Genomic DNA, 27,693 nt, shown 5'->3' on the forward strand with positions numbered 1-27,693 from the left:
AGAACAGGCCTCGCCGTCCTGCAGGAAGGAAAGTGGGCCCCTGAGAACGTCACCCCACGAGCCCCTTCACCTGGCATGCGCCCCAAGACGGGTCTCGGGCATGGCTTAACATGCGTGTTCCAGTTTGGGACCTGGAAGCGCCTCCAGAAGACCATGACTGATGCCAGCGGAAAACAAGAGAACGGCACGGAATTTTCCTTGACGGACTTTTCTTTAATGCACAGCAAACATCTGCATCCAGTCCAGGTTACTATGCCCAACACCATGACCATATATCTATATCTATATCTATCTATCTATCTATCTATCTATCTATCTATCTATCTATCTATCTATCCACACATATATACACATACATACATATATATATACACACATACACACACACATACAGTAGAGTCTCACTTATCCAAGCCTTGGTTATCCAAACCTCTGGATAATCCAAGCCATTTTTGTCGTCAATGTTTTCAATATATCGTGATATTTTGGTGCTAAATTCCTAAATACGGTAATTACAACATAACATTACTGTGTATTGAATTGCTTTTTCTGTAAAACATGATGTTTTGGTGCTTAATTTGTAAAAACATAATGTAATTTTATGTTTAATAGGCTTTTTTCTTAATCCCTCCTTATTATCCAAGATATTCACTTATCCAAGCTTCTGCCGGCCCGTTTAGCTTGGATCAGTGAGACCCTACTGTATATATAAAATCCAGATTATCTGCTTTGAACTAGACTATATATTAGTGTAGACTCATATAATCCACTTCGAAGAAGATAACGTGGATCATCCTCTTTGATAATCTGGACTATCTGGCAGTGTAAAACGGTTTCATAGGATACTATTGTCACGATATCATCTTTGTATGACCGGCAAGTCATCATATGTGCAAATAAACTAACGGATACAATCGTAACATCATAATCATATTTTGAGCGCATGGACTACCTATCCTAAGCAATCCTAAAAACACTTAAGTAGGTAAGATATGTTTACCCAGAACACAATTCTAGGTAAACATCTCTAGGCTCTGCATTCATTAGACTACTTCATGGATCCATCACTTTGTAAGGCATCCATCATTAACTATCTACTAGGCTTACGCTTTCGGGATAAACTTTGACCTCTTTCATGTCCTGGCTTTCAGTGGGGGCCCCAATCTGTTTTTTGGGAGTCTCCCAAAATCAGGAGGGCACTCTGGGGTGCAGAAAGATCAGCTCTCCTTCCCATCATTTTAGACATTGAAGCTGTTTTGCTCTAGAGGAGAGGCGCTCAGCAGTAGGCAGGCAGGCGCTTTAAGCAGATTTCTTACCGGTTTACTCTAGAGGAGAGGCGCTCGGCTGCACTGCCTGGATCTGCATGCCACACACACACACTCTCTCTCTTTCCTAGGCAAGGAGGCAAGTTCCCATTAGAGGAGGTGCTTGGCTGCAGGTAGGCATTCACATTTCTGGGCCTGAACACCACACACACACACTCTACCAGGCAAGGAGGCAAGTTCCCATTCTTACTCTAGAGGAGGTGCTCGGCTGCAGGTAGGCATGCACATTTCTGGGTCTGAGCACCACACACACACTCTCCCAGGCAAGGAGGCAAGTTCCCATTCTTACTCTAGAGGAGGTGCTCGGCTGCAGGTAGGCATGCACATTTCTGGGCCTGAGCACCACACACACACTCTCTCTTTCCCAGGCAAGGAGGCAAGTTCCCATTAGAGGAGGTGCTCGGCTGCAGGTAGGCATTCACATTTCTGGGCCTGAACACCACACACACACACTCTCCCAGGCAAGGAGGCAAGTTCCCATTCTTACTCTAGAGGAGGTGCTCGGCTGCAGGTAGGCATGCACATTTCTGGGCCTGAGCACCACACACACACTCTCCCAGGCAAGGAGGCAAGTTCTCATTCTTATTCTAGAGGAGGTGCTCGGCTGCAGGTAGGCATGCACATTTCTGGGCCTGAGCACCACACACACACTCTCCCAGGCAAGGAGGCAAGTTCCCATTCTTACTCTAGAGGAGGTGCTCGGCTGCAGGTAGGCATGCACATTTCTGGGCCTGAGCACCACACACACACTCTCTCTTTCCCAGGCAAGGAGGCAAGTTCCCATTAGAGGAGGTGCTCGGCTGCAGGTAGACATTCACATTTCTGGGCCTGAACACCACACACACACACTCTCCCAGGCAAGGAGGCAAGTTCCCATTCTTACTCTAGAGGAGGTGCTCGGCTGCAGGAAGGCATGCACATTTCTGGGCCTGAACACCACACACACACACTCTCCCAGGCAAGGAGGCAAGTTCCCATTCTTACTCTAGAGGAGGTGCTCGGCTGCAGGTAGGCATGCACATTTCTGGGCCTGAGCACCACACACACACTCTCCCAGGCAAGGAGGCAAGTTCCCATTCTTACTCTAGAGGAGGTGTTCGGCTGCAGGAAGGCATGCACATTTCTGGGCCTGCACACCACTCTCTCTCTCTCTCTCTCTCTCTCTCTCTCTCTCTCTCTCTCTCTCTCTCTCTCTTCCAAGGCAAGGAGGCATGGAGTGCCGTGCATGCGCGAAAAGCAGGCGAGGAGCCGGGACCTGCTCCCACTTGCTTTCATGTCGAGCTGATTTTCCTACCGGGAGGGGGCTTCCCGTTACGTGGCCCCCAGGGGGGGGGGATTGAGGGGCTTCGCCCCCCCCCCCAAAATTCTCAGGGTGGTCCACGAGAAGGCCTTTCATTTATTATTTAAACTGGTGAAACAAAGGAAGACGGTTCTGTGCACAACTCTACTATCTACATTGTTGATCTGAACATTTAAAAAGTCACAACGCTGTTCTTTTCCAAAGATTTGGGATGAATCAATAACCAGACAGGTAACAGGAAGGCCCTTCAAAGCGACTTTCCTCCACTTTTTCTGAATCTGACTTGAGTTTTTCTAAGTGTCACCACTGCAAATGGGACTGAGCGATGACCTTTGAAGCCTGAAGCTGTTAATTTTATGTCCCGACTCATCTCTCGCAGGACATACCACGGCCTGTGCCTTCAGCCAAGCAAAATAAATACCTTTGAAGAGGAATGCCGAGATGTGGTCGGGTCATGCTAATTGGCCACCAAGGTGGAATAGAAATAATTGATTCTCCGCAGCTGAATCAACGCTTGTTTGCTTTTATAGATATAGATATATATATATAAATTTATAGCGGCATTACCAAATAGTAAACATAGTTTCCTTTCCCTCAAACCGCTCCGAGTCTTTCAAGATTTGGCAGAATGTGTAACATTTTCTCCAACGCTTGAATTCGGAAGGATTCCTAAATTCCTATTGTGATGACAACATTGTGTGTGCAGAGTGAGTTGCTCCATGCAAACAACCACACGGCATGAGAACACTGGACTAACAATGGCCATGCATTGGCGCTATTGATTGGCTCCTGTCATGGATGGGAAATTTAATAAATTGTCATTGTTCAATTTGAAGTGTAGTGGCTGTTGTTGGGAAAGGTGTGTGGAGGAACTGAATGGGGCTGCGTCAGGGCATAATGGGATTACATAGCCCTGTTCTTGTCCAGCTGGAAAATGACAATGGGTTTTGATTGGCTATACAATGGGTGCTAAGGGTGTTGGCACGTTCTGAATGGGATCCCAAGAGAGAGGGTCCGATTTGACAATCGGCATGAGGAAATGTTCCAAGGAATATATTAAGACAAAATCTGGAATTAACCCCATGGCTCTCATTATGTGTGTATCTCATTGTGACGGGAATAGGGTTATTCCTGAACCAAATGTTGGACCATACTCTGAGGTATGGGGTTCCCTGAAACTGGGGGAAAGATCATTGCAGGTTTCATTGCTGGCACTTGTGGGACCGCAAATTATGGGGTCCAGTTTGGGGTCCTGGTGTTTTATTTATTTATTTTATTTATTTCTCACATTTATATCCTGCCCTTCTCACTCAAAGGGACTCAAGGCGGCTTACAACAGTGGCAACAATTAGATGCCCATACAAACCAATATGTTTTGGTAACAGTGAGATGCTATGCTCAAAGAGATTATTTTTTCTTTGCCATTTCAGCTTGTTTTTGCTTGATATCTATAGTTTCTTAGAAAATCAATTGTATACTTTCTTTCTGATTTCATTTTCGAAGCTGAAGGTGCAATGATATCCCATAGCGGGCTATTCCCTCTTTTATTTTCTGCCTTATTGGAGAACCGGATAGCTCTGCTACAAGCTGTCCCTTCAGTAAATCAGATCCGAAAGCAAAATAGCTCAACTGTAGCGCTCTGGAGAGGGACCTTTTTATCAAGCTGAAAAAGAGCATTGATACTGCCGTCGTTTGACTTACTATTAGCAGATGCATGTCAGCTTGCTTTTAGTTTGGATTGGCCAAACCATCCAACCTTTCGTGAAACCAAAGTCATTTCCTGCCTCGCATTAATCCCCTGACCCAACGGGAGAATGTACAATACATCCATACATTTCTGAGACAGCTGTGTATGAGGAACTATTTTCAGTCCCGGGTCTAAAATAATATTAGGCGTGAAGCAATCACAGGGATTCATAAGTCCACAGAACATGAAGTCCATTTATAAAGCCAAATGTACAGGGCGGAACTACTGCGCAATCTTAGGCTCAGAAACCCCAAATGCATCTTTGTGCATAGGGTGCCGCTTAATTCTCCATGGCATATTAATTCGATAAAGGATTCAATATCTGAAATAGCTGGTTAAGTTCAATTAGTATATGAAATTAATTCTATCGGCCTCACCAGACATGGTTGTTTAAAGGCTGGGTACTTGTTTATAAGATGGTGAGAGAGTTGTTAAGGCTTTGTGGTTGTTCCGGTGTCTAAGGAACTAATATCTGTGCTTGAGGCCGCATGTCTGAGGCTGCACACCTGATGCTGCATGTCTGAGGCTGCATGCCTGAGGCTGCATGTCTGAGGCCGCATGTCTGAGGCTGCACACCTGAAGCTGTGTGCCTGAGGCTGCATGTCTGAGGCTGCACACCTGAAGCTGTGTGCCTGAGGCTGCATGTCTGAGGCCGCATGTCTGAGGCTGCACACCTGAAGCTGTGTGCCTGAGGCTGCATGTCTGAGGCCGCATGTCTGAGGCTGCATGCCTGAAGCTGTGTGCCTGAGGCTGCATGTCTGAGGCCGCATGTCTGAGGCTGCACGCCTGAAGCTGTGTGCCTGATGCTGCATGTCTGAGGCTGCATGCCTGAGGCTGCATGTCTGAGGCCGCATGTCTGAGGCTGCACACCTGAAGCTGCATGTCTGAGGCTGCATGTCTGAGGCCATGCACCAGAGTGGGGTGGAGATTAGGCTCTGCACTTGAGAAGTGGAGCTTCTGCCATGTGATCAAGGGGCAGCTAGACCAGGCATGGGCAAGCAGCTGAGGGGGAAAAGGAAGGGGCCTAAAGCTGTTAGAAATTGGAGTCCAAAAATTGGAAAATTGGGCTTGAAGCTGTTCGAAATTGGAGTTGGAGTCCAAAACACCTGGAGGGAGGGTCGAAGGTTGCCCTTGCCTGATCTAGACACTATACTTTCTTTGATGCGGCCCAACATTCCATTGGCCTTTTGTGCTGCTGCATCACGTTCTTGGCTCATGTTGAACTTGAAGATGTCCTTCTCCGGAGGTTGACCAGCCACCTACCTGCTGGGGATGCTCTAGCTGACTGTTCTGCATTTAGCCAGAGGTTCAACTCAATGCCCTATGAGCAATTGCCTGTTCCAACTCTGTGATTCTATTATATGCCAGTAGAACTGTTAATGCAACTCATAACATAGAGAGACTATTAACAAAACATTTGCTCAACTTGAAAAAATCAGCGGGGTTCAGTTAAGCACTGTTTCCCTCTGCTAACATTACATTGGATCCAAGCCACTGTGATGTTGACCAACAGATCATAAAAACGTCCTTGTTTGCATGGCGTTAATATTGTGTCGTCTATGGAAGTACCTTGCGCAACATTTCATCCATCAGGAAACTGATCTTGGCCGGGGCTGTCTTGTCCTCACTTCAACTGAGCATGCCATCACAGATATATGCAAACGAGCGCTGAAGCTCCGAGGGGAAAGCGAAGCTTTGATAGCCTTCTGCCAGACCAAACATTCTGGCAATGCTTAGCTGGTGTGTGTTGCCCTCTTTCCAACCACAGAGAGCAGGCTGGGTAAATACAAACGCCTCACCAAGAATGTTGGAGGTTGAGTCACACCAGTGAAGAGGGTGGAAATACACCAAGGAGTTCATTAAATGAAGGAGTGGTGAGGGATCAGTCCCACCTCCCTTGGGTTTTGGCCCAGGATTGTGGGAAGTTTCTTTAGTCTAGGGCAGCTCTTGCTGCTCCTGCTATCGTTATCCTGCTCTATCATTATTATTATTATTATTATTATTATATTATGACTCAGCAAACAAGATAGATATGCTGGATTTCATATCACAAAATCACAAGTCAAACACTTCCCAAGTGTCTAGGACTGTGTGATGTATTTTCGGATATTATTATTATTATTATTATTATTATTATTATTATTATTATTATTATTACTACTACTACTACTATTATTATTTTATTATGACACAGCAAACAATGCTGGATTTCGTATCACAAAATCATAAGTCGAACACTTCCCAAGTGTCTAGGACTGTGTGATGTATTTTCGGATGATGCGTGCAAATCCCAGTAGGGTGGCCTTTTGCAGTTGGCAGATCGTAATTTTGTCAATGTCTATTGTTTCCAAATGCCGGCTGAGATCTTTCGGCACGGCACCCAATGTGCCGATCACCACCGGGACCACCTGTACTTGTTTCTGCCAGAGTCTTTGCAGTTCGATCTTGAGGTCCTGATATCGGCTGAGTATTATTATTATTATTATTATTATTATTATTATTATTATTATATTATGACACAGCAAACAAGATAGATATGCTGGATTTCGTATCACAAAATCACAAGTCGAACACTTCCCAAGTGTCTAGGACTGTGTGATGTATTTTCGGATGATGCATGCAGATCCCAATAGGGTGGCCTTTTGCAATTGGATTATTATTATTATTGTTATTATTATTGACACAAAGACATAGTATGACACAGCATGTGGTTGATATATATATAGCCAATAATAATAATAATAATAATAATAATAATAATAATAATAATAATAATAATAGGCATAAAACTATTTCCCATCAGCTGCTGGACTTTAATATGCTTACCTGTGCATTTCCGAACTACCCGTTGATTATAAATAGTAGGCACATCAAGCCTTTGCTTTTCCTTTTGCGACACTCCTCCAACCATTTGCATTTCAAAGAATCGACTGAATAAATTTCAGACAAAATGTAAATAAGGCACCTGGATTCCAATCAAGCGAGTCAACAGCAATCCGATTCTTCGCGGACAGAGCGGCATTTTCGGGGATCCTGGCAGGACTTCCCGAGGAGTGGGCAACCTCACAGGGCTCTTTCATGCGCACGATGCCTCCTGAAGCAGAAGGACAAAAAGGGACAGAAAGGAACCCGGCACCTTTGAGGCTCCTTAGGAATAATGCATTGCTGACTTTGGAGGACACCAAAGCCCACTCTGGACACGAAAGACGCCTTCTTCCCACTCAGTCTCATATATATGTGTGTGTGTATATATATATACAGTAGAGTCTCAGTTATCCAACAGAAACGGGCCGGCGGAATGTTGGATAAGCAAATATGTTGGATAATAAGGAGGCATTAAGGAAAAGCCTATTAAACATCAAATTAGGTTATGATTTTACAAATTAAGCACCAAAACATCATGTTATACAACAAATTTGACAGAAAAAGTAGTTCAATATGCAGTAATGTTATGTAGTAATTACTGTGTTTACAAATTTAGCACTAAAATATGACGACATATTGAAAACATTGACTACAAAAATGCGTTGGATTATCCAGAACGTTGGATAAGTGAGACTCTACTGTATATACATATATATATATACATATATATAAAACTAGCATAGCATGTTATTGCGGGGAGGGGCCTCCAGCTGATGATTATCTGCTTTGAACTGGATTATTTGGCAATGTAGATGCATATAATCCAGTTCAAAGCAGAGAACGTGGTCTATCTGCTTTGATAATCTGGATTATAGGGCAGTGTAGAAGGGGCCTCAGTGGTTTCACAGATTTCCAGAAGGAACAGTTCAACCCAAACTTTGTCACCCGCTTATTCCAATTCCTAAGATTTCCAGTCACTTGTATCGGTGGCTAAACTGTTCCCTCTGCTGATGGAACCAAGGAATGGCTGTCATTCCCCAACAGAACGGTTTTGGGTGACACAGGATTGGAATTCTTCAGCAGAGAAGGCTAAGGTCCCTGCCTTGTGTGGATGGAACACGGTGCTTCTTGTCTACAGCAAGAACATCAGAGGCAAGAATGTTTTGAGACTAGAATGTTTGACATGGAACAAACTAAATTCTTAAGTCAAGGTGTCACGGGATTTCTACTCGCGTGGAATGAAGTGACCAGTCCAAGAGGCCACAATTGTGTTTGACTCTCTGAACCTTCAACCAACATATTAACCAACCTCTTTCACTGGTTTTACATGGCAAGAAACCTGCGTCTTTCGGACTCAGACCCTTGGACTCAGTGTGCAGAAGGCGAGAACAGTGAGGGCGAGACGGCAGGGCCGAGAGGAACAAGCATGGCCGTGCTCTCCTCCTCCTCCTCCTCCTCCTCCTCCTCCTCCTCCTCCTCCTCCTCCTCCTCCTCCTGACACGGCTGGAACTGCGTGAAGAACGAGGCTCCAGGAAGGGAGCACATTCTGCTTCCTCCTATTTCCAGAAAGAGCGGCTAAGATACTACGATGTAAGAGGCAAAAACTGGAATAGCACTCAACAGGGGATACTTGTTTATAAGGGGCTGGGCGAACACAGGAGTTTAAACAGCCTGCTATAGAAGATCCTGTTCAAGCCTGGGTCGGGGTGATGTCCCGCCGTCAGCCCAGCTTCTGTTCACCTAGCAGTTCGAAAACAACAATGTAAGTAGATAAATAGGTACCACTTTGGCAGGGAGGTAACAGACTCCCCATGGACAACAGGCTCCTCGATGTGGAAAATGAAACAACAGCACCTCCCCATGGCCGCGTCGAGCACAGCCGGATGCCGGAGATGGAAAGAGGGAAGCCTTGCCTCTGTTTGTGTTACTGTCTGTCTCTGTCAATTGTATAACGCCATTGAATGCTTGCCATATATATACCCTGTAATCTGCTCTGAGTCCCCTCGGGGAGGCAGAGCGGAATATAAATGGATTTTAATCATATGTTTTATATTTTTATATTGTTTTAATTGTTTTAATTGGATTTTCATTGCTGTTTTAATTATGTGTAAGCATTGAATTGTTGCCAATTTTGTACGCCGCCCTGAGTCCCTTCGGGTGAGAAGGGCGGGATATAAATGTTGGAAATAAATAAATAAATAAATAAATAAAGCATATTATATTATTATTGTTGTTGGAAAACCCAGTGAATCGTCTTTGCCGTCCCCTGAAGCAATCTACAAAATGCTCGAGCAACACTTCCGATGTCAACATTTGCGTTTATTCTGTTCCTTCTTATAAATGAGCACAACACAGCAGGAATAAAAAAAAAAATAGACGTTAACATTACAATGCTACACGGGCAAAAGGTTTCTTTAAAAACATGATATGAACCTTTTGTCCGTGGACAAAAAAAACAAAACCCAAAAAACATTTGTTAAAAACCTTTGACCTCCGACTTCCATTTTTCGACACACTAAATAGCAATTTGGGTACTAATTTCTAGAAGAGTTATATACACATACCAAAAAGGACTGTTTGAAGACACATTTAAAAATATGTACATGCATCGCTCTCCTGTGTTTGCAGAACAGGATCCCGCTTAATACTTAACTAACCTAACAGGTTTCCCATCGTCCTGGCGGTTTTTCAAATAACTTTCACCATGTATGTACATTTCGCGATTAAAATTATTCTAGTTCCTTGGTTTTTCTGAAGTTATATATATATATATATTTATATGATATTCTTATTTACAAAAAAATGGTTATATTTTTGCTTTGGAGGTACAAAAGCAGCGAAGTTGTTCAAGTGACAGGGTTTTTGTTGTTGGTGCGTGTTTAGAAATCAGTTTTATAAAACAGTGTAAACAAGTGGATTTGGGGAGGGTTATTTTTTTGCTTCTCATGTGAATTGATTGTCGGTTGTAAATATGATGATCCACACATATTGAGGCAATGGGACCTGAATGGTGGAGGCCTTCAGAAGAATGTGTGGAAGTGCGCAACGGATCTCAGGGCAATGCAAACATCGGAAAGAGTCAGCGTCAAGTTCACTAGCTCTGCGTTGTGTTCAAAATGTGTGTCCTGACAGGAGGGATATTTAAGTTGCAATTCCTTTCTCATATGGAAGAACAATTCCAGCAAAGCAAAGAGAATGAGATACTGGTCAGAAGGACATAGTCAGAAGGACCTTCCCTGGATTCCAAAACTTGTGACGATGGCTGCACTGACACTCGTGTATAATGAAGTATAGGAATTGCATTAACCTGAGGCATCCAAATAACACACCAAGCTGGGCTGATAAATCACCAGCAGTCGTAAGATCTACCAACTGAAAGGTGGCCAGTTCGAAGCCCGGCCGGGGTGAGCACTCAACCATCAAGCCCAGCTCACAGTTTACCTAAGCAGTTCGAAAACAGCTTATAAGCTGTAAGTAGAGATATTAGGTACCACTAAAAAGAGGGGGAGGCATTTTACGACGCCATAAAGAACAAGACCAGAAATGCCGGCGACCAAAAGGAAAGCGGAAGGAGGAAGTCCTGAAGGTTCTTCGTCATAGAGAATGAGCAACAGCACCCCCTGTGGCTGAATCTGAGCACAACCTCAACCTCCAAAGCACCAAAAACACTGGACTTCAAGACTACATGCCTCCTTCTGTCTGTCTTGTTCTGTCCTGTCTCCAAACGACACTGAATGTTTGCCGTGTATGTGTACTGTGATAGGCCATGAGTCCCCTTGGAGAGATAGGGCAAAATATAAATAAAGTGGTGTTAATAATAACAATAATAATAATAATCTGAGGTCAACCTTTCAAGCCAGTTTGACCACAGGTTAAACCAGGCATGGTCAAACCTCAGCCCTCCAGGTGTTCTGGACTTCAACTCCCACAATTCCTAACAGCCCACAATAAGGATCATCGGTCTCATTTATGTACATGTTAAAATCGATATTGAATGCACATACATGTCCCAATCTATGCATGTTGTCTCCAAACAGACCTTGTTCTTATACATTCTGCAAGCTGTAGTTCACTCCAACACACGCCAAAAATGTATAGTAGGGACCTTTCTCTAGAAACCAAAAGCCTTTTGAACTCTCATGTTGGAAAAATCTAATGTTGTTGAGTCAAGCAACATTTCTAAATAGCTTTCACTAGGAAGTGAGAGGAGATCACACGTTTGGGAAGAAGAGGAATGACAGAAAAGGAGAGAAGAAATGACAACATGGCAGCCATGTTGACAGGATACATCACCTTGTGAGAATCTGTTAGAACCAACAAGAGCAGTGCAAAAGTGGTAAGTCTGTCCTTACGTAAATGCCATTGGTTCAACTGGTGTACTTAAATGGAGACTACCAATTGGATTGAAGCCTAGCTTGCTAGCACAGTGGAGCAGTGGTTCTCAATCTTTAGTCCTCCGGGTGTTTCGGACTTCAGCTCCCACAATTCCTAACAGCTAGTAAGTTGGCCGGGACTTCTGGCTGCGGGTCGGGGTGAGCCTTAGCTTCTGCTTACCTAGCAGTCTGAAAATAGCAATGTGAGTAGATCAATAGGTACCGTTTCAGCGGAAAGGTAAAAAGCGCCCCTGAAAAAACATGTGGCAGATTCGATCAGGAAAGTATCAATGAGGAAAGTGGAACAAGAGCACCTCCTCATGGCCGAGTCAAGCACAGCCTCCAGATGCCAGAGATGAAAAAGTGAGAAGCCTTGCCTCTGTTTGTGTATTGTCTGTCTTTGTTATTCATTGTGTAGTGGCATTGCATTTTTGCCACATACAACAACAATAACATTCATTACGGCCCACAGACTCATTGGTTTGCCATGTATGTATTCTGTAATCTGCTCTGAGTCCCCCCGGAGAGATAGAGCGGACTATAAATGAAGTTTATTATTATATATTATTATTCTGGGAGTTGGAGTACAAAACACCTGGAGGACCAAAGGTTGAGAACAACTGCAATGGAGAGCTTATTGCCAAGAATAATGTAGTTGCTTTACCACCAGGCATGGGCCAACTTCGGCCCTCCCTCCAGGTGTTTTGGACTTCAACTCACACAATTCCGAACAGCCGGTAGGCTGTTCGGAATTGTGCGAGTTGAAGTCCAAAACACCTGGAGGGAGGGCCGAAGTTGGCCCATGCCTACTTTACAACCTCAAGGAAGCAGCAAGACTCCTTGCATGGAGAATTAGCAGGTCAAGGCAGAGAAGAGAACTTCAGGCACCGGCTGTGGAGCACCGTTGAATGAGACACTCAATAGGCTGATCTCTGAGGGAAAACATTGCTAGAAATCAGGGGTAAAAGGGGTCGATATGGCCTACATATGTGGCTATTTTCACCCCTCTAGCCCTAAAACTGAGGGGGGGGGGAGCCTCGGAAGCCCTCCCATTGCTGCCAATGGTTAAAAAAAAATCAGTTTTTTTCGGACATGAGACAAAAATCCCATTCGGGTAGGCGCCCCGTTTTCAGAAGCGGAGACGAAAACAAAAACGGGCCGAAATGAATAGAACAAAATGAAATGAATTGCGATGCCATACGAATGCACAAGACTAATTTCTAGTCTCTGCCGTCAGGCCATTCCCTGGACCCGGCAGGGAAGAAACTTCTAAACACAATTAAAAACAAAGATCTTTTGTCGAGGCCAACTCCTTCCGCCTCGCCTTTCAATCCATTGGTCTGTCTTTGAAAAACATGAACATGGCTTGTCTGCACATTCCCTCCTCCTCCTCCTTCTGAGTTAACTAAGGTCCCGAGCTCCCCATTGTGCATCATGTGTGCCAAGCTCATTACCTCCTTTCGAATTCAACACCCAACCCTCTCCCAGTTGTTGACACGCCATTGAAATGTGACCAGAGAGGGTCAACAGCACTCTAACCAGACGTTACGCATACAGTGCTCAGCCGTTGCTGATGAATAGACATTTGCCAGGAGCAACAGATGCTTCGCAACAGCGTCCGACTAGGAGGCATTCCATAAAACATGATTGTTTTTTCATAAGTTAGCCAATTTCTTTTCTCATGCTGCATTTCCTTTGTGTTGTTTTTGGTTCTACGCTTGGCATGACTGTAAGATAATTCATAGTTACGGTAACGGCACATAGCATGACTTTAACACATGTCACAGTTACGTAACTGCGCATAACATGAATTTAAGATATGTCATAGTTACGGCAACTGCGCATAACATGACTTTAAGATATGTCACACTTACAGTAACTGCGCATAGCATGACTTTAAGATATGTCACAGTTACGGTAACTGCGCATAACATGAATTTAAGATATGTTATAGTTACGACAACTGCACATAGCATGACTTTAAGATATTTCACAGTTACAGTAACTGCGCATAACATGACTGTAAAATATGTCACAGTTACGGTAACTGCGCATAACATGACTTTAAGATATGTCACACGGTAACTGCGCATAGCATGACTTTAACATATGTCACAGTTACGGTAACTGAACATAATATGACTTTAAGATATGTCACAGTTACGGGTACTGCGCATAACATGAATTTAAGATATGTCATAGTTACGGCAAGTGCGCATAGCATGACTTTAAGATATGTCACAGTTATGTAACTGCGCATAACATGAATTTAAGATATGTCATAATTACAGCAACAGCGCATAGCATGACTTTAAGATATGTCAAGTTATGGTAACTGCGCATAACATGACTTTAAGACATGCCACACTTACGGTAACTGCACATAGCATGACTTTAAGATATGTCATAATTAACTGCACACAATCCAATGTTCCAATTGATCCAATCCTTTCTTTGGGGCTTAATATACTGCCTGCAAATCCGCCCGTCAGCCTCATCCATTGCTCACCCAAGTTACCAACAAAAATGCTAATTTGCTTAAATAAAAGTTTGAAAGCCCTGTTAGTCACGTAAATATTTAATCACCTTCTGGGCACTAATTTCTTTTTGCAATCATATAGGATCAAACATTTGTAGAAGTGAGTTGCTGTGGGTTTTGCGGGCTGCCTGGCCATGTTCCAGAGGCATTCTCTCCTGACGTTTCGCCCACATCTATGGCAGGCGTCCTCAGATTCTGGTACGAATAGATGCAGGCGAAACGTCAGGAGAGAATGCTTCTGGAACATGGCCAGACAGCAAACAAAACTCACAGCAACCCAGTGATTGAACACATTTGCAGAAGTGCTTTGCACCACTTTGTCCTCACTCCCTGGCGAAGAAGGAAAGGACTTGTTGATATGTACGTAGTTACGAACTATTTGTACAGATTGAGAAGACAGCTGGCCCTCCTCCCGCCCACACATCGATCCCCGTACTCCTATTAGTAACAGCCTAGAAAAGTGTCCCTTAATCAACTTCCTTCCAATACGACTGAGTTTCCAATGTTGAGGCACGGCTGGACAAAATACCAAACGAGAGACTGCGGGAAGCCCGGGACAATCCTGCCATAGACCTCACAACCTCTGAGGATGCCTGCCATAGATGTGGGCGGAACGTCAGGAGAGAATGCTCCTGGAAGATGGCCACACAGCCCAGAAAACACATAACAACCCTATGATTCTGGCCATGAATGCCTTCGACAACAAATCCTGCAATGCCCGGTGGTGAGCAGGAAGTGCCACCCGAGAGAGAGCCATGCGCAATGCTCACATGTTCGCTCTCTGGTGCAGCAACGCAAGGCTCGGTTCGATTTGGGAGCCGGTGTTGGAAGGCTTTGACTCCTCCTTGCCCTCGAAATCCAAACCTTGTTACAAAGAGTAGTAGTCCTACAAAGTGCCGGAAAAAGCAAAAGTGTCCGTCGCGGTAAAAAACAAAACCAAGACCAAGTCTCTAGTCCTGAGCGTGATCTGAATCCAGGACGTTTCTGGCAAACTTACCAGTTCAGACATTCATCCAAGGAAGCGGGACGGAATCGGCCACAGGAAGGCCAGCGCTCCTTCTTTTCCATGCTTTCTCCTCCGGAACAATGTTTACCTTTTAAAGACGTGCAATACTTTTTTGAAAAACGGCCTCTTTCTTGCAAAGAACGATGGAAAGCCTCCTTCTCTCCTCCTGGTGAAAGTTCACACGCCTGGTTGGAACGAGTCTGCGCAAACAGCGAGGGAGAGCCTTTAAAAAAGGGCGGCATCGAGACAGGAAGGGAAAGTGAGGCACGCGAGGCTCCAGTCTACGCATAGAACTCCTCCTGCTTGTCGGGTTTTTGGTACGTGACGCTGGCCTGCTTGGGCTCCTCCAGCGTGTAGCTCCCCTCGTCCTTCTTCTTCATCCGGTAGATGAGCAGCATCACCAGGAAGGCCGCAAACAGGGCGCCGACCACCCCGCCCACGATCACCGCTGCAGGACGAGAGAAGAGGGGGCGACAGTCAGCAACAAGGCCCCAGGGGTGGGGGCAAATGGGAGGTTTTGTGATCTTTGGAAAGGCATGGCCTTGTTAGAAGCCACAACAACCTTTTGGAAAATGTTTCCATAACCTCTTGGTAAAAAGCATGACCCATTAGAGTCATAACCTTTTGGGAAAATGCTATTCATGCAAGGCAACTAGGTTTCTCAGTTGTTAGACTGATGAACCTACCCAGTTTCCCCGAAAATAAGACATACCCAGAAAATAAGCCCTAGTAGAGGTTTTGCTGAATTGCTAAGTATAAGGCCTCCCCCTAAAATAAGACATACCCAGAAAATAAGACCTAGTAGAGGTTTTGCTGAATTGCTAAATATAAGGCCTCCCCTTAAAATAAGACATACCCAGAAAATAAGACCTAGTAGAGGTTTTTTAGCTGAATTGCTAAATATAAGGCCTCCCCCTAAAATAAGACCTAGCAAAGTTTGTGTTTGGAAGCATGCCCGCCGAACAGAACACCAGAGCATACAGGATCCGTAAATGTACATACCATAGAGTGTTGTACATGGAAATAATGGTAGTAACAAGAAATTCTTGATAGGATTCACAGTTTGTCTGGTTATGCTGGTTTATGATGACAACTACTGTACAGTATATAATAAATGTTCATTTTTTTGTTCAACAATAAATGTGAATTCTTCATGGAAAAATAAGACATCCCCTGAAAATAAGACCTAGAGCATCTTTGGCAGCAAAAATTAATATAAGACACTGTTTTATTTTCGGGGAAACATGGAAGATATCGCTTTGAACTGTTAGGGACAAAGATATGCCAATGCACAAAAAAACACACACACACACACACACACACACACATATATACAGTATACACACACACACAGAGTAGAGTCTCACTTATCCAACCTTTGCTCATCCAACATTCTGTATTATCCAACGCAATCTGCCTCCCGCCAGAATATGCAGCCGTTTCTCTAGGCAGCAATACGCAGCAGGACAACACACCCAACAACAACACAAGTGCAACCACACTCCCAAACAAGTGGCAGACTCGTTGTAAACCATTATGTTTTGGTGCTTAATTTCTAAAATCATATGTAATTTGACGTTTAATAGGCTCTTACTTAATTCTTCCTTATTATCCAACATTTTCGCTTATCCAACATTCTGCCGGCCCGTTTATATTGGATAAGTGAGACTCTACTATATGTGTGTAACACAGCAGAGTTTCAGAAGCCCAAAAAAGCATCTACTCTCCCTTAAAATAAATTTGCCTTTAAATCATGTTCTCAATAATAATAATAATAATAATAATAATTAATATTAATATTATTATTATTATTATTGACACAATGACATAGTCTGACATAGCAGCATATCTATCTTGTTTGCTGTGTCAGACTATGTGGTTGTGTCAATAATAATAATAATCATTATCATCATCATCATCATCTTTATTTGTACCGCACCACCATCTCTCCAAGGGGACTTGGGGTGGCTCAACAATACACAAGTATAAAATACATGACAAAAGCATAAAAACAACAAATGATGTAAAATCCCAGTAAAATTAGAAGAATGATAAAACTTCCTAAAATGCAGTAGAATCTGCGAATAAGCTGGCTATGTACAATAACAAAGTCAAGAGACAAAAATAAGCAGACTTCTTCAAAAGTAACATGGTTGGTTTACTCACAAACTTCATCTATTCAGCATATAAGTATTTTACTTATCAACCCAGTTACAAATAGGATTTGAAGTAGTGTATGCAACACGGGGCATAATTTTTGTAATCCATAGTCTAAAGCACTATACACACTGTCACACACACGCCTATTATTCCCACGCCCTGCACATGGCTCACCTATGAGGACTTCTTTTCTCTCGAGGATATTTTTCTGGGGAAGCTGCGCAGCCGAGTTTCCAGACTCGATGGTATTGTCGATGAGCCCCGTCTCCACGTTCTTCCTCAGCACCGGTCCGGCCGCCGGAGTGACCAGGGGGGCCACTTCATTGCTGAGCTCGGTTGGAGCCACGTCCTCCTCCTCGCGGATTTCAAAGTCCCCGCTGACGGGCGGCTCTGGGTCGCGACTCGTTATTGCTGTGGAAAGGCCCACATCGAGGGGGTCCGTCTGCGGAAGAGAACGGGGAGGGTTCAGAGAGCAGGAAGGAGAAAGGAGTATCTATAGAGGCATGAAGACCAACAAGGAGCGATGATGTTCTTGGATGCAGAGAAGGCATTTGATAACCTTCATTGGACTTTTATCGATAAGCTATTAGGAATGGTGGGAGTTAGAGTCCAAAACACCTGGAGGGAAGGCCTAAGTTGGCCCTTACTGGATGCTACAGAATATCTATAGAGGCATGAAGACCAACAAGGAGCGATGATGTTCTTGGATGCAGAGAAGGCATTTGATAACCTCCATTGGACTTTTATAGCTAGTTTCCCCATGCCTGGTCTAGACAGTCAATAAATAGCTAGCCTTTGAGATAATAATGCTAACTTTCTGTGCTAATTTTAAGGGCTCGGTTCTGTGGTTCCGTGAGAAAGTATCCCAAGGAAGGTAACATTGGATAACACGGAATTCCCTTTCCATGGGGAGAGAGTATCCATGACAATCTGTACCAAAGCTGCTCTTATGCCGTGAGGACCTCAGGTAATGAAAAGAGGCATATTATCTAGCTCAGTGGTCCTCAACCTGTGGGTCCCTCCCCAGATGTTTTTGGACTTCAACTCCCAGAAATCCTAACAGCTGGTAAACTGGGATTTCTGGGAGTTGTAGGCTCCCATACGGGTTGAGAACCACTGACCTAGTTGATCCAAAACCAAATAAGTACCAGACATGGAGGGAGAACAAGACTCCTTCAGAGCTCTCCTGCTTGACATTCTCTGGACTGAGAAGATCATATATCAACCACACTACTGTTTATGGGTCAGATTCCACACTCTGGAGAAAGCAGTTTCACGTTCTTTATCCCAATCCCGATCCCTTTCTTCTGATTTATTCGCTTGGCCAACGCAGGCCATGCATGGTCGTGGAAGAGACACCCATCACGGGGAACATTATCTTCTGACCGGCCTTGTGCAGCAACTCTTTTGCCTGTTAGGTCAACTGGCCAGGAGAGGGAGGCAGAGACTAGGACGCATTGTGATGTCCACCCACACAGCCCTGAATCGGGTCTGGACAGGACTCCAGAATCCCCAGTGAGAAAGGAAGCTGCTCCGTGGGATTGTCTGGGAGCAGAGAGAATGTGAGCACGACAGCAGAGGGGGAAAAATAAACAGTATTAAAAGTATGTTGTCAAAGGCTTTCATGGCCGGGATCACTGGGTTGCTGTGAGCTTTCTGGGCTGTTCCAGAAGCATTCTCTCCTGACGTTTCGCCCACATCTATGGAAGGCAACCTCAGAGGTGTGAAGTCTGTTGGAAACTAGGCAAGTGGGGTTTATATCCCTGTGGAATGATGCCCACGGTGGGAGAAAGAAAGAACTCTTGTCTGTTTGAGGGAAGTGTGAATGTTGCAATTGGTTAGCACTGCGTAGCTTTGGACTGGATGGCCCATGAGGTCTCTTCCAACTCTATGATTCTATAATAATAATAATAATAATAATAATAATAATAATAATAATAATAATAACAACAACAACTTTATTTTTATACCTCGCCTCTATCTCCCCAAAGGGGACTCAGGGCGGCTTACATGGGGCCAAGCCCAAATAAAAGCCATAAGAATATAAAACACAACAATAGACAAGAAACATGCACAATTAAAAATTTAAACATTAACCAATAAAGTAAATGACAAAAACTTAATAAAAACATGGATTAAAAAGGAGAGGATGTAAAATTGACTGGATAAAGTAAACCACATAAATATTGTAAACGCGAGGTAACTGATAAAGTGCTGCAAATTCTTGGAAGTGCAAATTGGGATGGGAGTAGACCCTGTGTTTATGATTCAAAGCCTGTCTGCTTGCTACCTGGGGGAATCCTTTGTTGGGAGGCATTAGCTCCAAAATGGTGTCCAACAAAGGATTCCCCCAGGCAGGAAGCAGCCAGGCTTTGAAGCAAGGCCATTCGATGCTAATAGTAACATTCACGCTTGCCTCCAACAGACAAGAGCACCATGTGATAAGAGTCAGGATACAGCACTTGCATTGACCCGTGGATAAGCCTACCCAAGTTGGTTGGGTTGATTTTGCAACTAGAATGGTCTAGACTTAGATACAAGTACTGTACATGCAGTGATGCAATTCCAGCCTCGTGTAATTCCTTCTGCATGTATTAGACTCAATGAGCTATGATGTCAGCTCGGCTGTACCTGATGCAGGTTAGCACAGAGAGGCAAACGTTTTGATGGAAATGCTAAATAAACCCTCTTCTGCGGATACATTTCCTCACCTGGACGGATTCGGTGGATGCCGTGGGGCTCAAAGGCGGCAGCGGCGTGGTGCTTTCCTCGCTGACCTCTGGCTCCTGTGATGTGCTGAGTGTTGGCATCAGTCTGACCTTTGTGACGCTGGTGGTCACTGGAAGAGACGTGGTGGCTTCCGTCTTAGTGACGACAACAGCCGTTGGTGTTTCGAGTGTGACGGGTTGCGTTGTGGCGAGGACGGTGATGAAGGGCACCAAGACCCTGGACACCGTTGTGGGCTTGGTGCTGGCCGGGGTCGTGGGGGCCATGGTGGGAGCGCCACTTGCTTTCTGGACGGTGACCGCCGGCGCCTCGGACATCCTGGGGGTCAAGGGGTCGCCTGTGGTTGGCCCGGCGGTGGCTTCCTCCGTGGGGAAGGGCACAAAGGGGATGCCGACCGGCTGCACCGACGTGACGGGCAGGACTGCGGCCGTTGTCGTCGTGAGGACGATGGGCACCTCCGTGGTGACCGGCAAGACGGCCTTGATGCCAGAGTCCTGCTCAAAATCTGCAAGAGAAGTCAAGGCATCAATTGTGAGCATTCCTGAAGAAAACAGCAGACTGACCCATTTGGCTCCAAGACAACTAGAGCTCAGAAGTAACTGGTTACATCAAAGCCAGATGATAAAATACAACACTAAATGCACCAATAATAATAATAATAATAATAATAATAATAATAATAATAATAATAATCTTTATTTATACCCTGCCACCATCTCTCCATGGGGACTCAGGGTGGCTCACAATGTTACAAAAGCAACAGCGCAAATACATTAACAATATACACAGTTTAAAACACAAGAAGATGATAAAACGGAAGTTAAAACAAACGTCTATACAACAGTAATAATATCAAACAACCACCAATGCAATTCAGTCAACTTCAAAGGTGGGGGGGACTATAGCAGCAATATAAGATAAAATCATTAGATTAAAATATCCCAATGAAAGGAACCTAATAACATTCAAAATAGAATTATAATAAATTAAATTATAAATTATATAATTAAAATATTACCTAAGCCATTAAGGTGCTACATAAATCAATGGCGAGATGCCCTCTTAGAATACTACATAAAATGCTTATGTAGAACAGTAAGGTTCTCCAACCCAACATACAAATCTATGGATGACTGTTTCTCATCCATAGAGAATGGAAACATTCTTTCCCAGCTGAAATGTTGACATGAATTTATCTTTTTTTTTTTTTTTTTTGCTCCACTATATAATGAACCGAAACAGAGTTGCATTTTGATATCTGTACTGTTGCAAATTTTGCAATGTATTTGCCAAGCAAACAAGGAAATGTACACAGATACATATGTTACCAAAAACCGCGTACAAAACTGTGTGTGCTAGTGAAAATAACCAACAAAAATGCACTACTTGCAAGTAAAATCCTTGCAAAAGTGCATTGATGGGACCCACACATGGAAACGCATAATATTTCCATGCATGTTTTTAACATCCTCAGGTTGCCCTCCAGGCATAAGTACGGGGCTGCCCCAATGCTCCTCCCCAAGCCTCATGCTGTCCTCTTACCATCATGCCAGGAGGAGGGCGGGACAGGCAGCTGAGAGCGCTCTGGAGGGCTCTCAGCTGCCACGTGCCTTCCTTGAGCTGTCCTCCCCACATAAGGATGGGGTTGTTTGCACCATCCTTATGCTGGGAGGAGGACAAGACAGGCAGCTGAGCGCTCTGGAGGGCTCTCAGCTGCCACGTGCCTTCCTTGGGCTGTCCTCCCTGCATAAGGATGACACTGCTCACACTGGTCCTTATGTCAGAAGGAGGACGAAACATACAGTGGCTGAGAGCGCTCCATAGGGCTCTCAGCTGCCAAGTGCCTTCCTTGGGCTGTCCTCCCTGCATAAGGATGACACTGCTCACACTGGTCCTTATGTCAGAAGGAGGACGAAACATACAGTGGCTGAGAGCGCTCCATAGGGCTCTCAGCTGCCAAGTGCCTTCCTTGGGCTGTCCTCCCTGCATAAGGATGACGCTGCTCACACTTGTCCTTATGTCAGAAGGAGGATGAAACATACAGTGGCTGAGAGCGCTCCATAGGGCTCTCAGCTGCCAAGTGCCTTCCTTGGGCTGTCCTCCCTGCATAAGGATGACACTGCTCACACTGGTCCTTATGTCAGAAGGAGGACGAAACATACAGTGGCTGAGAGCGCTCCATAGGGCTCTCAGCTGCCAAGTGCCTTCCTTGGGCTGTCCTCCCTGCATAAGGATGACGCTGCTCACACTTGTCCTTATGTCAGAAGGAGGATGAAACATACAGTGGCTGAGAGCGCTCCATAGGGCTCTCAGCTGCCACGTGCCTTCCTTGGGCTGTCCTCCCTGCATAAGGATGACACTGCTCACACTGGTCCTTATGTCAGAAGGAGGACGAAACATACAGTGGCTGAGAGCGCTCCATAGGGCTCTCAGCTGCCAAGTGCCTTCCTTGGGCTGTCCTCCCTGCATAAGGATGACGCTGCTCACACTTGTCCTTATGTCAGAAGGAGGATGAAACATACAGTGGCTGAGAGCACTCCAGAGAGCTCTCAGCTGCTGCGTGTCTTCCTCCCACATCTTTTTGGCATAAAGACACATCGAGCCGCCATGTCCTTATGCCAAGAGGATGGGGAAAATTAGGGGAGGGCCTGAGGTACGCACCTAGGGGTCTGCATCTGGCCCCAGGGCCTCAGTTTGCCCACGCCTGTACTAAGAGTTCTGGGGCTCTTTTCTACCCGGTCACATTCCGTGCATCAGGCTTCTTCTTCCGCCTTAAGTGCTTAGATGCCTGCATACTCACACCCTGAGCCAGAGCCTGAATATAGATCCTCCGTTTCTTCCATTTCTTCATCTTCAAAGGAGTCGTCATCTCCAGAGGCTTCTAGGTCAATGGGCCGCTCAAAATTTTCATTCCGCCAGTTTTGAGCCTGAGAAGAAAGGTTTGGGAAAAGACATTTACTACTCATGAGGACTCTGGAGCTAGAATAAGTGCGCACGGGGTGGATTCATCCAAAAATGTGCGCAGTTTTCAGGAAGTTTCCGCTCTTTGGAGATCAAAATGGCCCCAAATTGGTCTCCAAATTGAGAAACAATTGATTGGGCCGGAGCAGGAATGGGCGAATGTTGGTCCTCCAGGTGTTTTGGACTCCAACTCCCACCACTCCTAACAGCCCCAGGCCCCTTCCTTTCCCCCCTGATCAGCTGCTTTGGGATTTTAAAATGCGGGCATGCCCTGGAGCAGTCCGCACTGGTGTATAGGAATGAATGCAGCGATATACAGCCATGCGAATATGCAATTTTCAGCTGAAATCGTGTTTTAAGAGCACCTTTTAAACACGTGTTTTCCAGCTGTTAATCCAAATCAGCACACATTTTCTTTAAATGTCATTTAGCCACACACATCCCTTTTATCCCGGTTTCTTCTGCATTTTAGGGCCTGCGTAGAAGGGCCCTAAGATACATACAAGGATTTCTGACATGAAATTCCACCACACCCAATGATGTGCTAGATCTAGACTTATCTGTGCTTTGGTGGGATACAGAGAAATCAATGAGATGTCATGGCTGGAATTCTATTGGTGATGCAGATGTATGTAACTTAAGGTATGTCTTCCTTCCGGACAGTTTGCAAGGAGGCATTCCTTCAAGATTGGCACCCCACCCCAACCCAAGCATGCTCCGTCCCAGCAATGCCATGCTTTGGGATGAGGCACTGCAACAGCCGTTCACTGGCTGGGGAAACTGAGTCAGGGACTCAGGCAACTAAGGATAATAATAATAATAATAATAATAATAATAATAATAATAATAATAATAATAACTTTATTTTTATATCCCGCCCCATCTCCCCAGAGGGACTCGGAGCGGCTTACATGGGGCCATGCCCGACAACAATACAATAACAGCAATAAAACAATAAAACAAGATCGGCAATAAAACAATGTCGCATCAATAAAAACATAACATCAATAAAAGTCAGCACACGGCATAAAATGGTTAAAAACAGGGCTAAAAACACAGAGCTGGGCCACGGGGAAAAACTTCAGCGTGGTAGAGGTAGTTTCACAGTTTAAAAATCAATAAAGTGCAAAATAATCGTGGCCAGGCAACCTATTATTAGGTGGGCAGGAAAATCGACCCTATAATAATTAACCCTCAAAGGCTTTTTGGAAGAGCCAGGTCTTAAGGCTCTTCCGAAAGGAGAGTAGGGTAGGATGACCGCTGAACGGCTATAATGGCAACGACGTGGGCCTACTTTCAACCATTCACAGCCATTAAATCAAAAGGCTACAGGGGTGGACGTAGCAACGGAAATCGGATTGGTGGAGTTTGCATGAAACCAGGCTTCGAAACACAGGTAGATACGGACTGAAGAATCCTCCCAGGATGTCGTCCTTAGTAGTCGCTGACGTGAGGACAGTAACCATGGAAACCACCTTCTCCATTCCCAGTGGCGATGAGCTCACATCTCTTTGGGAGGCTTCAGAGGAAAGCCAGCCAGGAAGAGCGCATCATTCTGAAGTCGGGAGATGTCCCGGAATGCTTTGATGCCTTTGCATTATGACCTTGGCTTTCCTTTGTAAGAGCTTCTCTGGGCTCCATTCAGACAGCCTTTGCTTGAGACGAAGCATTCCCATAAACGCCTCCAACTGAGGATGTTCTGAGTTTTAAGAGCAGTGCAGATATCCATGATGCTCAGGGATTCTTCAAAGCCACAAAAGTCATCTACGGACCAAGAAATCATGGCATACACTCTCTACACTATTCGCGTTTCCCTTTTTTGGTATGGAGATATACATTGATTTTTTCCAAACTTATGGCCATTCTTGTGTTTTCCATATTTGCTGGCATATGGCGTGCATCACCTTGACAGCATCATCTTTCAAGTTTTTAAACAGTTCAGCTGGGATCCCAGCATCTCCTGCTGCCTTGTTAGTAGCAATGCTTCTTAAGGCTTGTTCAACCTCACTCCTCAGGATGTCGGTTCTAATTCACTCACCACTCCGTCAAAGCTATCCTTGATATTATTATCTTTCCTATACTGATCTTCTGTATAGTCTCGTCACCTTCTCTCGATCTCTTCAGCTTGATCTCTTCAGCTGGGATCCCGGCATCTCCTGCTGCCTTGTTATTAGCAATGCTTCTTAAGGCCCATTCAACCTCACTCCTCAGGATGTCGGTTCTAATTCACTCACCACTCCGTCAAAGCTATCCTTGATATTATTATCTTTCCTATACTGATCTTCTGTATAGTCTCGCCACCTTCTCTCGATCTCTTCAGCTTGATCTCTTCAGCTGGGATCCCGGCGTCTCCTGCTGCCTTGTTATTAGCAATGCTTCTTAAGGCTCGTTCAACCTCACTCCTCAGGATGTCTGGTTTTAATTCACTCACCACTCCATCAAAGCTATCCTTGATATTATTATCTTTCCTATACTGATCTTCTGTATAGTCTCGCCACCTTCTCTCGATCTCTTCAGCTTGATTTCTTCAGCTGGGATCCCAGCATCTCCTGCTGCCTTGTTATTAGCAATGCTTCTTAAGGCCCATTCAACCTCACTCCTCAGGATGTCGGTTCTAATTCACTCACCACTCCGTCAAAGCTATCCTTGATATTATTATCTTTCCTATACTGATCTTCTGTATAGTCTCGCCACCTTCTCTTGATCTCTTCAGCTTGATCTCGTCAGCTGGGATCCCGGCATCTCCTGCTGCCTTGTTATTAGCAATGCTTCTTAAGGCCCGTTCAACCTCACTCCTCAGGATGTCTGGTTCTAATTCACTCACCACACCGGCAAAGCTATCCTTTAAACTATTCAAAACAAAGATAACAGTAGATGCTAACATCCAATTGCCTTCCTCTCTAATTCAGCTGGGTATGGGGTTAATGAGAGTTGTACTTCATTAACAAATGAGCTCCTAAATGGCCAACACAGAACGTAATGGTGAAGTGTGCATGTTTCTGCCACTCTCCAGCAGTTGTGCCAAGCCTTGTATAATTAACAATGAATGAGGATTGTTGTTGTTGTGTGCCTGCAAGTCACTTCAGACTAAGGGTGACCCCCTCACAGACTTTTCATGTCAAGATTTAATCCAAGGCGATGTGTCTTTGGCTTCCTCCGAGACTGAAGTTTTGATTGGCACCTGTCACTATTACTTTACTAGTACGAAGTTATGATTGACATTCGTTACACGTCCTGTAATGTAGTCGTCTTGCCCCGATTCCTAACCAAGTTAATGCTTATGTGAAGCAGCAACTGAGCACGGCAACCTTGAAAACGATGCCTAGCCCACACAAAGAAATGTTGACTGCACTAGGGAGGTATATAACAAACAGGTGTCAACGTATATTACGGACTCAGAAATGAACTCTGTGGCATTAAACGGGACTGACAGCTGCAATCCAATTAAGGCAGCACAGCTTAATTAAACCATTGTAAATGGAAACTTTGGTATTAGCAGGCGACTGGCAGTCTCAAGAACCACCTACACCACTAAAATAGCTTTAATCCAAAGAGGCCCGGCAGGCCCAAAGGCTCTGAGACACACCGTGTGAAGGAGACCGGGGTTTGCTATTCTTTGAAGTCTAGACCTTCCACTATTCTTCTCTTTCTTGAACGGGAAGGAGAGGCGAAGGGATGACCCGGCCATCAAGGCCCTTTAGCCTCCTGCCCACAGCTTTCTAATCCCGTGTGATCTCCTGAAGGTGATGCCTTGCGCCGGCCTTGCTTCCCACGGGACCGACAGGCAGCTAGCGGTCCGTGGGCTCCACACGCCTGGTCAGCCTGTCTGATGCATCTTAGATCAAGCACGGGCAAACTCTTTTGTCTTGGGGCCACATTGTGGGCTCAACCCGGAGGGCACACGCTGGTTGGGGGCGGGGCAGGGCCAGGTCACCCTCAGGTTGTCCTCCTGCTCACCCCATCCTTATGCGGGAAGAAAACGAGATGTGATGATTGCCCCAATCCTGCTCCCTCGATCTTTGGACTGACCTCTCGGCATTGTGCTGGGAGGGAGGCGAAACATCCTTAAGATCATCTGGTGAGGCCCTGCTCTCGATCCCACCTGCCTCACAAGGGCGGCTGGTGGGGACAAGAGACAGGGCCTTCTCAGTGGTGGCTCCTCGGCTGTGGAACTCCCTCCCAGTGACATCCGGCAGGCTCCATCTCTTCTGGGGTTTAGAAAGAAGTTGAAGACCTGGCTATGTGCGCAAGTGTTTAATGAATGAACTCAGCGTTGACATGGATTGGATTAAGGCTCTTGCACAAGGTCTGATGGATGATTGGCACAAATACTCTGTGCTGCACTGTGTTAAATCTTTTATATATTGTATATTACTATGTTATTTAACTATTTACCTGTTTATTCTTATTTTATGGTATTATGATATACTAGTAGTGATCCTGCCAGTTGTGTAAGCCGCCCTGAGTCCCCTCGGTGAGATGGGCGGGGTAGAAATATCGGAAATAAATAAATAAACAGGTGACGCCAGATGTGATGTCTCATGGGCCATGTAGTCCCGTTCCCAGTACTTTTGTGGCAGACGAAGAGGAAAACTTTGGTTTCCCACCGTTTCAGCCAGAATTGGAGCCCTTGTACCTGAAGGATGTTTGCCCTCCAGAAGCCAGCCAAACAAGCCTTGGGCAGAATTCT

At 45.0% G+C, this 27,693-nt stretch overlaps 1 protein-coding gene across 1 annotated transcript in view; it reads right to left on the reverse strand.

Moving 5' to 3' along the window:
• Positions 1–9,535: 9,535 nt before the first annotated feature.
• The window catches only part of sdc3 (syndecan 3), a 29,526-nt gene continuing 11,368 nt past the window's right edge, over positions 9,536–27,693 (reverse strand). Inside the window, exons 2-5 of the mRNA XM_008121494.3 lie at positions 22,843–22,969; positions 20,027–20,547; positions 17,490–17,757; positions 9,536–15,603 (exon numbers count right to left, since the gene is read on the reverse strand). Of these exons, the coding sequence (XP_008119701.2) occupies positions 15,437–15,603; positions 17,490–17,757; positions 20,027–20,547; positions 22,843–22,969 (1,083 nt within the window). The 3' untranslated portion in view covers positions 9,536–15,436. The remainder of the gene's footprint in view (positions 15,604–17,489; positions 17,758–20,026; positions 20,548–22,842; positions 22,970–27,693) is intronic.

Source organism: Anolis carolinensis, unplaced genomic scaffold (genome assembly GCF_035594765.1).
Source record: "Anolis carolinensis isolate JA03-04 unplaced genomic scaffold, rAnoCar3.1.pri scaffold_10, whole genome shotgun sequence".
NCBI lineage: Eukaryota > Metazoa > Chordata > Lepidosauria > Squamata > Dactyloidae > Anolis > Anolis carolinensis.